This window comes from Chlamydotis macqueenii, chromosome 5 (genome assembly GCF_036417535.1).
Source record: "Chlamydotis macqueenii isolate bChlMac1 chromosome 5, bChlMac1.mat, whole genome shotgun sequence".
In the NCBI taxonomy this organism is placed as follows: Eukaryota; Metazoa; Chordata; class Aves; order Otidiformes; family Otididae; genus Chlamydotis; species Chlamydotis macqueenii.
The window spans coordinates 31,077,450-31,093,649 of record NC_141560.1 but is presented as its reverse complement, the minus strand read 5'-3'; the positions used below and the strand labels follow the sequence as shown (position 1 = coordinate 31,093,649).

The 16,200-nt window shown below is 36.9% G+C and overlaps 1 protein-coding gene across 3 annotated transcripts in view; it reads right to left on the bottom strand.

The window, feature by feature from the left end:
* PRKD1 (protein kinase D1) overlaps positions 1-16,200 on the bottom strand; it is a 142,215-nt gene that overhangs the window by 72,364 nt on the left and 53,651 nt on the right. For all 3 annotated transcript variants that reach the window (XM_086749296.1, XM_086749297.1, XM_086749298.1), the window contains exon 2: positions 3,200-3,338. In XM_086749296.1, coding sequence (XP_086605422.1) covers positions 3,200-3,338 — 139 coding nt within the window. The remainder of the gene's footprint in view (positions 1-3,199; positions 3,339-16,200) is intronic.

Sequence of the window (16,200 nt, the reverse complement as noted above, 5' to 3'; positions counted from 1 at the left end):
CAATTTTTGGAATGAAAACGCCGAAGAACTGCTGTTCAAGTGTATTAATTCTCTTTCTCAGTTTTGTTCCTTAAAACTTAACAGGACTGAAAGACACAACTAATACCTTACAAAAATCAGCTTTCTTACTCATGTGGGCATGCCCACCAAAGCAGAATAGGTCCAGAGCAGAGCAGTGACTCACACAAGAACTCAGGCAATGAGAGAGAAACGAGAAGGTGAAGAACAATGAAAAAGAAGAACTAGTATTTATACGTGTTACAACACAGACCTACTTAAAGCATCTGAGATGTACGCTTGTAATCTCTTTTCAGTCCCATTTCAGCATATTGTACTATGACAATTTCCATAAGACTAAGAGAGAATATAATTTGATTAAATATGAAGAAATAGTAAGCATCATCTTCTTAACTAAAGTGACGAAAGGAAGACATGGGAAAATGTGGTCCCACTGCTGAACGGGACAGGTAACCTAGTGACAAAGGCTAGGGAAAAGGCCAAGGTACTCCACACCTTCTTTGCCTCAATCTTTACTGGCAAGACCAGCCTTCAGAAATCCCAGATCCCTGAGACCACATGGAAAGTCTGAAGCAAGGAAGACTTGCCCTCAGCAAAGGAGAATCAGATTAAGGAACACTTAAGCAAACTGGACAAAGATAAATCCACAGGGCCTGACGGGTTGCACTCATAGGTGCCTACCAATGTCATTGCACGGCCACCCTTGAGTACTGTGCACTGGGTCCAGTTCTGTACTGTGTCCAGCTCTTGGCTCTCTAGTCCACGAGATATATGGATTTAAAATAAATAATAATCTAATCCAAATCATAATCTAAAAATAAATAATTTGCCATCTTTTGCACAGAGTAAGTGTACATTTCTGGTATGCACGATCAAACGTATTGGATGAACATTGTGTGAACTTCATTATTTGACAGTAATATCATTATTAGGCTATAATTTTTTAAAGTACTCTGTACTGTTCTACTTCTATTGCCTCTGAAGCTAGTTTAAAATAAGTGTTTTTAAAAAGAATACTTTGTCAGCTTTGGTAAAATAAATTACTATAAATACACATTTATTTGCATATGAACTAGATAACAATTTTTCATAGCTAAGGAAGAAAAGGTCCAAGGAAGACTTTCAAACATTTTTGAATAGAGGAGAAAAATGATTACTTCAATTGTTCAATAAAAACAAGGAAACAAAATCATAGTCTCTGGGCTATATGGAATTAAGAAAGCAGTATACCTTTCCAGAAGAATCTTAAGATTCCTCAACCCTGACTTGTAAGTTAAAAAAGACACTTCATTTTAGTGAGGACATGAGTGATGGCTGTAGTTAAGATTACATTAATTAGGCACTCTCAAAACAACACGTGAAACAGCTTTCAGCACTGGACTGCTGGTTAGTCAAAGAGACAGTAATACTTCTCCCTTGTATTTTCCAGAAGTAGCTTTAGATATACTAGGGGGAAAAAAAAGGGAGAGGAGAGGGGGACACAAAAATCAAACCAAACAAAACAAAACAAGAAGAGACAAAGAAACAAATTAACTACTGCTAACAGGATGACAAAACTGAAACAAGAACTGTTCTCAGGGATTAGAACTACTAATCGCTTTCAATGAAAACAAGTTAATGAAATTAAGAATTAAAGACTCAAAAATGGTATGATCACACCCTATTTCCTGTGAACTATGAAACAGTATGCAAAAAATCATAATATACTTAGTTATCATGATATTACAGATGCATTTTAAATTGTAAATTTATTCAAGATACAACAATTTTCTTAATTTCCTCCATTACAATGAAGTTCTGGAAGAACTGGATCCTCTAAAGTCTCTATTTCTTTTTTTTCTTTTTTTTTTAACTCATCATAACACACTGCTACAATCGCACAACTTTTGATGCAATTGATACAGTCAGTGAGTTGCAAAAAGGAAATAGTCCATGATAGAAATGATGTAAATCAATAACAAGAAAGTAATAAACAAAGATAAATTTCTTTTATGAGTTCATCATAAATAAAAACAGATAAGATTATACAGCTGATCAATACTGTCAACAACTGTATAACAGAATTATTAGTAAGTGTGTAATAGTGCACTTTGGGGATTTACTTTTAGCTACAATTTGGTTACTAGAACACAGTACAACAGTACTTTGTAACATTAAAGTTATGAGTCTTCAGCCAGCAATGTACTCTAAGCTGGAGAAGAAAAAATATCCAGATCCTGGGCAATGGTAGGTACCACTCACACTTTCATGCAGTGTTGGCTTAACAGCTTTCCTCTAAATATTGCAGAGTTGCTTATGCTTGACCACTTTCGTGGAGAGACACTTCACCTAAAAAATAAAACCACAAACTCTCTAATGATCTTAAACAGTATAGTTCTCCTTTATCACTTGAAAGTACTGCATAAAGTGCTGCTCTTGAAGATTTAAATCGCTACGTGCCCAGTTTTGGCGAACTGGGAGATATGCAGTCTCCATTTCAAAAGCATATAAACTATATATCAAATAAAGCATTAAATTCCTTGCTGATTTTTTTCCACCTCAGCTGATTTCCTGATCTAGAATGACTGTTTTCTGTGGGAAACACGAAATAAGAGATCGGGAAAAATTTGTTTCCGATATGGAAAAGAAGAATGACGACTCACAAGAATGACCTGCATTATTCCCCGTGGTACTTCTTCCTACTCTAATCAAGGAATATGGAATAGGGTCCTATACAAAAAAAAAACCAAAAAACGTATTTAAAAGCTTAGTTGGCTTAGATTATGTGACCTAACTCTTACTCCACTCTTTCCAACCCAAACTATTCTATGATTCTATGTAAGAGGACAGAGCAGTCCTGGCAGGCATTGTTATGTAGAGGTTTGAAAAGCAGTTACTCTATTTCCAATGGACATTGTTATGGCAGTTCAGATAAGGTAAAAGCTAAAAATTCTTACTTTAAACGCAGTCAGGTTACTATTGGTAAGAATAGCCTTAACAGTTCCTCCACAGGTAATTATGAACTGACTACATCAACTAATAGAAAAATGTATACTCTACTCAATTAAATATTAAACTGTTGATACTTCAGGCAAGATATGTGAAGATCAATTCTAATTTTCAAGATATTTTCCTCTAAAAATGTAGAATACACATAGATCAAATCACTTATTGACAGTAAATTTCAGTGTTTTTCAGTTACCTGATAAGACAACTTCAACTAGGTCTCCTTCTTGAATATCTGCAGCTGATTTCACCAACTGGAGAATGTTTTCAGAGGCAGGGTCATGACGGAAGAGCAGAATTTTGTCATACATTCCGTAGAAACCACATTCAGGAAACTGCAAATAGAAACCCGTAATAATTTACTACACTGTAAAATACATGATTGTAAAATTCGGTATTTTAATTAATATGTATGACTTCATTAATATAATTAATTTTGAAGGCAGAGTAGTCCATTCCTCAGACTAGTACCAAACGGGATATATATTTTTTAATATATGACCATATTTATCACTGTATTCTGAAAACGGCTTTTCTGCCAAGCAAGCAAGATCACTTGCCTTCTGCTTCCACTGTGAGCAATGTGGTACCCACTACAAAATGAGAGAGAAATAAGTGCATCCCTTAGCCACAGCTGATAACTTTTCAAAGACAAGTTCCTCAGCAAGGTCATCTAATTAGACCTTTCTGGAGCAGGTGTTTGGACTAGATGACCTACAGATGTCCCTTCCAGTCTGTATTATTCCATGATGCTAGAACCTCTCCCCAGATTAGCACAAAAAAGATGTCTTTAGGCCAGAAGAGGTATTTTTCAGCTCTGCCTAAACGATAGCTCATTAGAAAATGCCTATTTCTTCAGATTAAAGTTACTAGACTTGTAACTACCTTAAATTACTAGACACATAAAACAATGTTTCCAAACTTAATCATAATAATCTATTTCTATAAGTATATTTTAATGCTAAAGTAACATCCCCCTAACTATTTATCTTCACATTTGAGACTGTGGGAGAAAACATCAAGTGTTTTATATTTAAGATGCAGTAAATGTTAAGGATTAAAACTGTAAGAATAAGCCAAATAATGCTGAGGGATCTTGATTCTTAAGGTATCATTTACAAATCTCATTAAAATAATAAATTATTCAACCTAGAGCCAAAAGCATTCTTCTAGTTCAATAATGAATTAAATTAATGGCTTAGATGTGAAAAGGTTACTCTAGCTTTTAAAGAAATTTGCTTTATATTATGCTAAGTGGGAGTGAATCAAAGCTTTCAAGAGATGTAATCTGAAGTTTAGTTACTCTCTTCATCCATAGAGATGCTAGCATAGCCCAGGTAACAGAAAAGCAGATGACACAGACACTAACATACCTGGATGTCTTATAGAACCACTCAACACCTGACCCAGCAGTGCTGAGCTGAACCTAAAAGCCTGCGGGAGCCTGCGTGACAGTGCTCCACGGCTGGAGAAACTCTTCTCCCTTCAGCCCAGCACTTGAGCTGGCAGCGGGCAGATTCACTGTTCTCATAAATGTTTTAAATTTAGAACTTGTATAAGTAATCCTGGTGGGATTATAAACTTAATTAAACAGATTCCTACCTTGCTACAGTATACAAGCCTGATGGCATGTCATGATAATGAGCATTTTCTTTTACAAAAGCAGTGAAAAATTAAAGCTATATTTCAAAATGGGCAAGGCTGATCTTTTTCAAACACTGAAAGAATTTTCTCATTTCACTGGATTTCAGAGATAGTACAGGCATTCCCTCTAAACTCATTATGACTTAAACTGATTGTTCTCTCTTTATATTCCCATTCCATTTGCTCTTCTCAAATTAGTTCTATTTTTTCTACCTTTAAAAGCATTTGCTATATTACATGTATTATATATGTGTGTATAAATATGTGTATTTTGAGGTATCATTTATTATATTCTATAGAGCAAAATAAAACTCCACCACAATGTTTTTTGGTAAATTATATATAATTATCTTCTGCATTTGAGTTAGTTTTCCCCAGATAAACTACTCTCAAGCCAAGAAAGACATTTTGATGGCATGAGTCTCGAAATAAAACATTGTCTAAGGACCAACTGTTGCATCAGTGACAGAAATATTCCCTCAGCTAAGCTTACGCCTGCCAAAAATAATGTCGATATGCACAAACAAAAGTAAACAAAAAGCAGCCACATTGCTTGGTACTGCAACGCTATAAATAGCATTTATTTTTGCCAAATACAGTGCAAAATAGGAAATGCATATATATGAAGCTATCTAAAAGCTAACTAAAGCTAAGCTAACTAAAAACTAATTAAAAATGATGCTACTGGATCTAAATTCCCAACACCAATAAAAGCCATTGTTTTGGTATAATAGCTGCTTAAAGTGGAATTACTAGGAATAAAATGGTCATTGGAATTGCGATAAAGAGGAAATGCAGTATTTCTGTAAGAATCTGGAGAGTGGAAAATTGTTTACATAGGGTGCAGAAAAACCAATGTATTTCTGGATGCTTAACAAGGTATCATTAGTCATTAAAACACCACAACTGTCCAGATACAGTCTACTCCAAGTGTGAAATAAAATGCATCACCTTAAACCGCTTTCAGTATCGTCTAATGTAAGGTGCATTAGTTTACAACTGAAACGGTTAGGTTATTATACCTTTAGAGTATAACAACTTGTTAAAATGACACAGTTTAGTTGTGTATTTCAAGAGTGCCCTCCCCCCACCTTTTTTTTATACAGAGAAAGATCAGCTCTCACATGATTTATATCACTTGCAAACAATTCTGGATTCCAGATTTGCAATTTAGCAAAAATTATGTATTAATTTCAATTTTGCTATTTAAGGTAAATTTATGAGAAATGTGTAAGGCCATTAGGAAGACAGAATCATTGAATCATAGAAGAGTTTGGGTTGGAAGGGACCTTTAAAGGTCATCTAGTCCAACCCCCCTGCAAGGAGCAGGGACATCTTCAACTGGATCAGGTTGCTCAGAACCCCATCCAACTCAGCCTTGAATGTTTCCAGGGATGGGGCATCAACCACCTTAAAAAGGAAAATGAAATATTCTATTAACAAGTCAGTGTTCATTACTGTTGTCTGTAGTGATTACAAGTGTATTACAATTCTGAATACAATGTGTTTATTGTGGACAACAGTGATTTAAATTTGCTAGTTTACTAGCTTTTAAACTATTAATATTTACTGAACGTAGATGCAGCAATCATTCACAGACTCTGAACACTACTTTAATCAATTACATCTCCACAAGAAATAAAATGTATATACATAACCTCTCAAGAAGCGTGATTACCCTATGGTTTATTCCTAAAAATTTCAACAAAAAAGACCTAAATATCAGTTTTCAGCACTCCCACTCTTGCCTTTTCAACAATGCTTGTCTCATATTATGCCAATAGTTTCCCCTTATGTATACTGTAATGCTACCACATTTGGGAACAGCGTAAGAGACTTTTAAACCAAACACAGAGCCTTAAAAAACTGCTGTCTAAACATTCATATAAAACATGTTTATATGATATTGTAGCAGCTTTTATGACAAAAAACAGGAAACACGACTACCATTTGAAGTCACTCATAAGCAGACTGAAGTTGTATGCTTCTTTCATTTCCTGAAAATTTCATGTAACCGTTATCTAGGCCTAAGATTAAAAACAAAAAAAAAAAAAAACAAAAAAAAAACAAACAAAAAAACCCAACACCCCTCACTTCTTCAGGTTGAAAAAACTGCTAGTCAGAACCTCAAGGAATAATTTGGTATTGCACAGCTTGTGGGTATTATGGCAGCAGATTATCCATAAAACACAGGGCAAAAGAAGGCTCAGCACTAGCCTTTCCTCAGCAGATACCAAAGTGGAAGAAATCATTGAAGTGTTTTTACCCTTAGCAATTCTAAGTATCCCATGAAAATACACCAAAATATTTGACCAATAACTGTACAGAAGCCAAATGATTATGCAAATTATGTGTTTTCATTTAAAAATACTTCAAATGATACTACAAAAAAAATTTGCAGATTCATATTAAATTTCAATAACTAGAACCTCTAATTATAAGTATTCAGTAATTCATTTAATCCATTATCCATCGTGTCAGTCAATAATTTCAATGGCATACGTCCATTCACATGCAGAGACAAGCTGAACTATGTACTTCCATAACAGTGCTCTCTTATTAACAATTGTTCTCAAAACAAAGATCAGACAAACTGCTGGAAAAAATGGATATCCAAAACTCTATCCAATTACTGTGACAATCAAATGGTTTTATTATTAAGGAAACACAACTTTTAAAGACCTGATATGTCTAAACGTTAACATTTTTCTAATATGAACTGAGAAGCTTTCAATAATTAGTAATAACAATTAATCATATACACAGTTATTTGAATGGAGAACGTATTTAGCCTTCCTCTTTGCTGTAGTAAAGCAAAATTTCTAACAGAAATGAACTAAAAGGGAAGATGAGACTGTGTAAGGTGAGATAACTCTCACCAGTCTGGTTTAATAATTATGTATTTGGAAGATTAGCACAGTAGATATCTCAAATGAAAAACTGATGAGAAATATATTTCTTCCACACAAAGAACTTCATCTGGAAGAGCCGGAAAACACATACTCTAAACACTGACGCTGGTTTCAGGGTAATTACTAATGTAATCCAGCATTGTTGCTGTGATCATTTTGCAAAAATACTTCTGTCAACATATTAAAATTGTCATGTTTTTGTAACAGAATAGGGAGATAAAATCCTCAGTGCTAAAAGTGCAAAAGAAAAAAAAAAAAGTCCTTTTCTTGTTTATGTGTTTTTGTACGTTACTGAAATTTCATACTTTTCCTATAAGGGATAGCTTCTGTTGCTTTATTCTAGGAGATAATCAGACTTGTCTTTTTAATTTTTTCAATCCTCATTTACCTTTTTCTTTACATGAAATTGAACTACGTCTTTTTTAGCAATAACTGTTTTCTCCTTCTAAAAAGTTGCTATTTTTTCCTTCCAGATTAGTTCGATTTTTGCAAGCCTTCCTATTAGTGATTACTGTAACAGCAACAAGAACCTTGATAAAACCTGGAAGTCTTTCACAGCACAAAGATAATGATCCAGCACACATAAGGGCTGTGGGCTGAACAATGTCTTCACAGCTTGTGGAGAAGTTGAGTCACTGAATGTTTGTTGACTTAGCCTAAGTTGCTAAAACATAAGTTAAGTTGACCTCACCTAAACAAGGTTGTTGACCTAAGCCTAACTTTAAAAATAAATACATGAAGTCTTACATTGACACAACTGTTTTAAAATAAAGATAGAAATGTACAAAATTTTTGAAACAATCAAATTAACCAAGCTGAAACATTCTTCTTTCACATTCTTAAAATAACAATGCATTTTATTTTTAGAGGTCAGGATTTCCTTTCTCTACAGAAGTTACAACACAGCAAAACAACAATACTGAAAAGCAGAGAAATTTTGGCCAAGAGGACTGCTTAAATTATCACTTAATTGTGGCAGTCACTATTAACTCACTTGCAAAACTCAATAAATTTTTTAAAAGGCTCTATTTACCAAGCACAGAGCTATAACGAAATATTAGTCTTTCCTTTATACACAAAAAAAAACCCCCCATCAGTTACTATGCAAAGACTTTCTTCACATCCACCACTACAGTTACTACAAACCAACAGAAACTCTGGAGTTTAAATACAAGTTCACACTGTGGCTATAAAGAAATATATAATAATGTCTGAGTAACAACAGGAGCTGGTACCTGCTCCGGCAGCAGTGGTATCTCCAGCTCAGTCCAGGATGTTTCATGCTGTGCTTAAGACGTCTCAGAACTGGTGATTCTCTCCAGACCTTTTCAGTGATTGCCTTTACACTTGCCAGGCAGCCAAGCAGCAAGGCTAGGCAATAAATGCCTATTTCCTCTCCTTTCTTTCCTTCTTTCTTTTCAATTTTCCCTAGACAACCAGCTTTCAGTTGTACAGGAAAGAAAAGTGTCAGCAAATAGAAACACTAGTATTGACCATCTTGATACTGTCTACGCTGCACCACTACCCAAGAGGGTCACGCCCACCTGTCACAGGTACAGAAAGGGAAGACAAATAATTGATGAACAAAGATCTTGCATCAGAAAGGTAAAGAAGGAACCAAAGAAACCTTGAAAGGTTAGGAAGAGAGGCAACGAGAGCAAGGAAAACACATTTAGAACATAAGCATAGGAAAGCCCTTGATGTCTTGTGAGCTCGGAGGACAGCAGCAAGGAGTTAAAGGAGTACAATGGTTAAAATAGTGAACAGGAACAGCATTGTAAGTCCTGGGTTCCTTTTTGCCTTTACATTCCCCCAAAAAAAAGTATTAGAAGGTTTGCTTTTGATCTAACTGCTAAGTGAAACAGAGCGGTTTCTAAGACTATACCCACTAAACCAGCCAGGACCCATTCTCTGGATCCAAGGCCAAGTGGCACAGAAACGGCTGCCACACAGCCAACCTCTTTCCCCAGAGCAAGGAGACAACGTTCCCACTGCTCATTTTAAACTGTCCCTTACACAAGCTAGGACCCAAACCATCTGGGCATTATCCAAACAAGTGTGATTTGGCACAGTTCAAACTGTATCAGGAAGCATGCAATTAAACAACTAAAAAGTTTATGTGATTTTGGGCCAGTGCATGAGCCTGTATTCTCATTTTGGTTTATTTATAGACATATTTTTAAGATGCAACTTCAGACAACTCTCACCATTTGGAACATTCCTGACATCAGCTAAGCTACTTAATGCTTTAATATGGGCAGTGTCATTCCCTATTTACAGTATTTATTCTTCTTTTTAGTTTTTTACTGCAATCCTCGATTAATTACGTGTTCTATAGAGCACATGATACCTGGAGCATAGAATTTAATAAGCCTTTCCAAGTGGGCTGTCAGAAAGCAGCACACCTCTTATTGTACCTGATGTACACAATATTTTAGATAACAACTATGCATATACAAATATTTTGCTAATTCTGGTTGCAGCAGTGATTTGCTGCTGAAATCAGATTCCTTCATCTCTCTCAGACCAGAACAGAGTACTTTGCCCACACACACTGACTTGGACTGGCACCAAACTACAACTTCTTCTGCAGCTGCCATCTATGGAACAATGATGACCACCGAGGAAAAATACAGCTGAGCTCCCTCACAGAAATATCCATGATACAGATGAAACATGGCCATCGTGAAACACAGGAACACGGGTATTTTGTAGAGAGTCTGACCTCTCAGCAACCTTTTTGTCAGTCTCTTTCAGTACAGCTTGTTCCCTGTGGCCATTCAGGGCAGGAGTTGCTTCCTTTGCATAATATCTTTAAACAAACATGTTCTCTTGCTACCTATGCCTCCCGCCACTGCTCGTCAGCTTGCCTTCTGTCACTCAAATCAGTCACTGCCAAAAATACTAAGTGAGTATACACCACATTACTCAAGCTACTTGTATGCAGAATTTAAAAACTCCCAGTTCAGGGCAAGCAGCAAAAGATATAGGTAGAGAATCAAAATAAAGGCATCTTAGCAATACTACATGTCGTTTTTTTCAAATCTAGACTCTTACCGAACAGCAAACAGAAAGCAAAGTTAACACATCAGAAACAGAAATCAAAAAGATTGTTGAATTTTACTTCTGTGGTTGCAATTGAAAATTTCAGTGAAATCATGGTGGCTTTGCAGATCCTGATTCCCGGTAATGGTGCTTTAGTGATTTCAAGAAAATGAAGACCAGAGTCTGGGTTGGGTGGGGGAAAGTTTTCTCTCATTGCTCCTGAACCAAGTCTGGCAAGTGGGGTTAACCCACCACAGCTCAGTGCAATTAAACATGAAAAATCTTACATAGAAACACTTTTCTCTCAAATAAAGAGGTCTTTAGCATAATTAGTGTAATTCTATTTGTGCTACCACAAGACACTAATATAACTTTCTCATTTTCCATTAAAACAATTAGATTTATTTTTCATTGAGGCTCCTCTGGAAGTACTTAGTTCTGAATTACTGCATGTAATGAGTTACCAAAAATATATGTTGACTAGGTCTTGGAAATCAATTTTCACTAATATCATGTAAAGACTACCTTAATTTAAAATAACCTCTGACTCTTAAATATAATTTTTCTTCTCCAAGAGTTAGCTTTTTTACTGTTACCTCCTCTGTATTTTGTGAATATTCTATTACAGCTTTCAATGTAAGGAAGATGATGCAGAGTTAAGCAAAGGTAAAGAAACAGTAAGTCAAATAACTCAGATGCTGAGAAAACACTCAAATAATTCTGTTACTTAAAGATTCCAGAAGTTCATGTGTTCATGATCAAAACACACTTGTATAGCCAACTCCTCTATCATGTAGATTAAGAGGTTAATTCAACTGAAACATTTAGAAAAGTAATAATAATAAACAGATAACAACGAGACTCAAAAGAGAAACTGCTCTTTGCATCCTGTTGCAGCCAAGAGCATTATCACATATAGCACATCTGCAGATACTGCATAATTTCCCTGAAAACTTTCACTGGCAGATGCACTGCAGGAGGGCACTAACAGTTTGTGTATTTTAGTTATTTCATCTTGAGAGTTTGGGAACCCTGTTCTACTAACACTGATCCATTAATGTCACATTTCTCTTTCTAAAGCTGCACGGGGACCTCAGCAGGAAGACTCCCACAGTTCCTGTATACATTCTCTGTGTAGCCCATCACTGTCCACCCCAGTAGAGAACTATGGAGCTTCCTGTGAAACATTTAGGAGAAGAACGTGACAACAACCGTGTCAGATTGTTGACAGCCATCCATTTATGTAGATGCCTCACGAACAGATTGCAGTTTTCACTAAGGTGGTTGAGAACTAGAGTAGACATTTTCATGCCCTTCAGGGAATATGCAGAAAAAGGACGATGAATCACTAAAAAAATCAAGTATTCTTTCTAGATACTCTAGTCATTGTCTTGAATCTTTTTTTTTATTAAAGAGCCCCTTGCTTACAAGCCTTCACTGTTTCTGAAGCTGCAGTCTTACTAATTCTATGCCTTATACCACATCTGGGAAAATAAACTCCTAATTTAAGAAAGATGAAAAGAAACCAATTCAAGAGCCAATTCTACACATTATTTGAAAAACAAACAAACAAATAAACAAACAAAATCCCCATTTCTGTGAGTCTACCACCAGATGTAGTTCAGCTATATCTGAGCAAGCATTACATCAAATCAGGAGACTCAGGCACATAACTCAGTAGCCTAAAAAGACATAGAACAAGAGTCTTTCATCTTTTCACAGATTGCACAACATGCAGACTACTTGCATGCAGTCAAAGATTCTGTGCATGAGGTAAGAGATCCAGAGGCCATTCTCACTTCACTCTATCTCTACTCTGCTTCCAAAATACACTTCATTTCCTTCAAGATAGACGTCCGTTTAGGTAATTGCTTAAAGATAAATTTAGAACAGAAAACAAAACAGCTCTGATCAAGAGTACTTTAGTTAAAGCATTCCCAAATATGTGATTTCCTCCTGAAAAAGCAGAACTCCCTTACATTTTGAGTAAAGTGTCAAGAGAGATTTTGAATAATTCTGTACTCTAGGAAACAGAATCATAGAATAATAGAATGGTTTGGGTTGGAAGGGATCTTTAAAGGCCATCTAGTCCAACTCCCCTGCAAAGAGCAGGGACATCTCCAACTAGATCAGGTTGCTCAGAGTCTGAAAAATACCTGTAAAGGGCTCTGTTCTACTGAATTTCATAGAAATATGGAAATTTTTTTTAAAGTGTAAAAAGCATGTTGGTTCAACTGTTAGTGCTAATAACTAGTTGGCTCCTTGGTCAGTTGCCTACTTTACTTTAATTTATTAATAACTAGGATCCTTATTAATAAAGGATAAAGAGACAACACCAAAAAACAGGATTACTGGGCTCCCGAATCCTATAATGAATATAATCAGGAGGAGATTATAGCAGAAGAAAAGGCTGAGGGTGCTTATGTTGGACACCAGTCCAGCACAAGCACGCACATCTAGATCCAGGTCTACACAGGGAGTCAGGTCACTCACTTAGAGATAAGAACTCGTAACTCCAGGTGGGAGTTGCTTTAGTGATTTTAAGAATTCTGAAGATTTATGATTTTTTTTAAACAGGATAATAAAAATGGCAGCTTATATATAACAACATTAGAGATATATACAAACTTCTACATACTGTGTCACTCAGGAAGAGGCCACTTGGGTTTCTAGGCCTTCCTACCTGAAAGTTTCAAAGCTGGACTGTACAACTTTTCAAGCACAGTCCTAATCATTAGACTACGACAAGCTCACTAAAGAAACAGAAACCACTGAAAGATGTACAGGATCACAAACAGATCACAATAAAGTTTCTGTCTCTGTAACTGACACTCTACAGAAACTGGGCAGTTAAGAAGAAATCCTCCTGAAAGGCAAGGCCTAAACTAAGATTCACCTCCCCAAACATCTTGTCAGCAGTATTTGTTTTTTAACAAAAGTGCTTGTAGCTGCTGTGTTTCCATCTGCATCCAGTGTGTCCTTTGATAACACATATGCACTGAAGGAAAATCTCTCAGACCACTCAGGCATCAAGATTAAATCTTCTGTGAATCTAGGAACACTTCTACAGAACTAAGAAAACCATTTAAAGAGAAGCACATGAATAAACTTTAAGATTGTTTATTTTTTTTAAATTTATTTTTAAAAATACATTCACTAAACACAGAAATTGCCAAGGTGCAAATGGAGCTTTAAAGTTTATGTCTCATATATATAGAAATATAATGTTCAAAACAGAAAGCTGATAGCAATAAATATAAATAGAAACTTAGAGTTGTAGAAAACCACTAAGGAAAGCCAGAAAATACGTGGAAATACTACTGTCAGCATATTTAAGACACATTAAAAGTTTTGCCAATACTTTAGGAACAAAAAGCGCTATAACAATTCTACCATCCCTAAATAGTTATAAATCACTTCCCCCTTTCCCCTCCACATTCTGGGAAAAGGTCGCACTCACAGAGTGGTGGTTAACAGCTCAATGTCCATGTGGAGACCGGTCACGAGTGGTGTTCTTCAGGAGTCCGTGTTGGGCCCAGCCCTGTTCAACATCTTTGTCAGAGACATGGACAGTGGGATAGAGTGCACCCTCAGCAAGTTTGCCGATGACATCAAGTTGTGTGGTGCCGTCGACACGCTGGAGGGGAGGGATGCCATCCAGAGGGACCTTGACAGGCTGGAGAAGTGGGCCCGTGCCAACATCATGAAGTTCAACCAGGTGAAATGCAAGGTCCTGCACCTGGGACGTGGCAATCCCAGGCACAAATACAGGCTGGGCGGGGAATGGATTGAGAGCTGCCCTGAGGAGAAGGACTTGGGAGTGCTGGTGGATGAGAAGCTCAACATGAGCAGGCAATGCGCCCTTGTGGCCCAGAAGGCCAACTGTATCCCAGGTTGCATCAAGAGAAGCGTGGCCAGCAGGTCGAGGGAGGTGATTCTGCCCCTCTACTCTGCCCTGGTGAGACCCCACCTGGAGTACTGTGTCCAGTTCTGGAGCCCCCAACACAAGAAGGACATGGACCAGTTGGAGAAGGTCCAGAGGAGGGCCACGACGATGATAAGAGGGCTGGAGCACCTTTCCTATGAGGGCAGGCTGAGAGAGTTGGGGCTGTTCAGCCTGGAGAAGAGAAGGCTGCAGGGAGACCTTATAGCGGTCTTCTAGTACCTCAAGGGGGCCTACAAGAAAGATGGGGAGAGGCTGTTCAGAAGGGCCTGTTGTGATAGGACGAGGGGTAATGGTTTTAAAATAGAGGGAGGTAGATTTAGATTGGATATTAGGAAAAAAATTTTTATGATGCGATTTATAGAACACTGGAACAGGTTGCCCAGAAAGGTGGTGGAGGCCCCATCTCTGGAAGCGTTCAAGGCCAGGCTGGATGAGGCTCTGAGCAACCTGATCTAGTCGGGGATGTCCCTGCTTCTTGCGGGGGGGTTGGACTAGATGACCTTTGAAGGTCCCTTCCAACTCTAACCATTCTATGATTCTATGAAATACTTTCTATTGTAACACCAGTTGATATGGATGTTGAAGAGGACTCACGGAAGTTGCACACTTACATCGGCAAGACCGAAAAACTCTAAAGCAAAATTCAAAGAGCTGTAAAACCAATGAAGCAACTGAGAAGAGGAAAACTAATGTGCTGCTTTTTAGGAAGGGAAACAGAGCTACCTGCATAACTGTAGACTTCTGAAAATAATGGAACAAAACACACATAGTTCAAGAAATAAAAACATGAAGAATAGTACAACTACGTAACTACCACCTTGTTTTACAAAAAAATTAGATAACTTGGTAACGTAAAGAGGAGGCTGCACAAGCATAACTTAGCAGCCATGCACAGTCAGGCTTTGCAAAATATTATGTCAGGGCCCTGGAAATAGGGAACGCAAGTTACTCTGATTTAACAGGGACTCTATTCTGAAAAGCAATGATGACATTTAGCTAATGCAGTGGGTAACTGAATAAACATGCTCTCTTAGTGAATTGCTCTTGCCATAAACTGGAGACTATCAAAGAAGCATAGCGGTTTATTTTACCTCTGCTTTTGGCACTGATGCAACTGCAACTGTACTCATACCTAGCATTTAAAATTCAAAAAACTAGGACACAAGAAAAAGGATTCAGGGAAGAATGACAGAATAATTAAGGAACTGAAGACATGCTCTTCTGTACATAGCAGCAGGGGATTAAGCTGTTTAATTTCTAAAGGAAGGTCAGGATGTGATTTGATCATTTTTGATAAGCATCAGTATGAGAAAGTGAAATCTGATTATCTATCGATTCGTATTGATTCTTTTTAGACAAAGAAACAGCAAGTTCCGATTTCTGACAGCTGTGGCTATGTAGAATCAGACTACATAACAATTATTTTGCTGGTCAAATTTCTTTTTTTTTTTTGCTTATTTTAGGCAGCTAAAACAAATGCTCATGGAAAAACAAATATGGTAGCATTATGTCCAATTTATTGGATTTTTGTTTCTAAAAGAGATGCTCTGTTTGAAAAGGAATTAATTCAGACAACTCCTATGTCCTTGTTTATATAAAAAATTTTAGAACAAATTACCATAATGTCACACTCTCGTAATCAGCAACAAC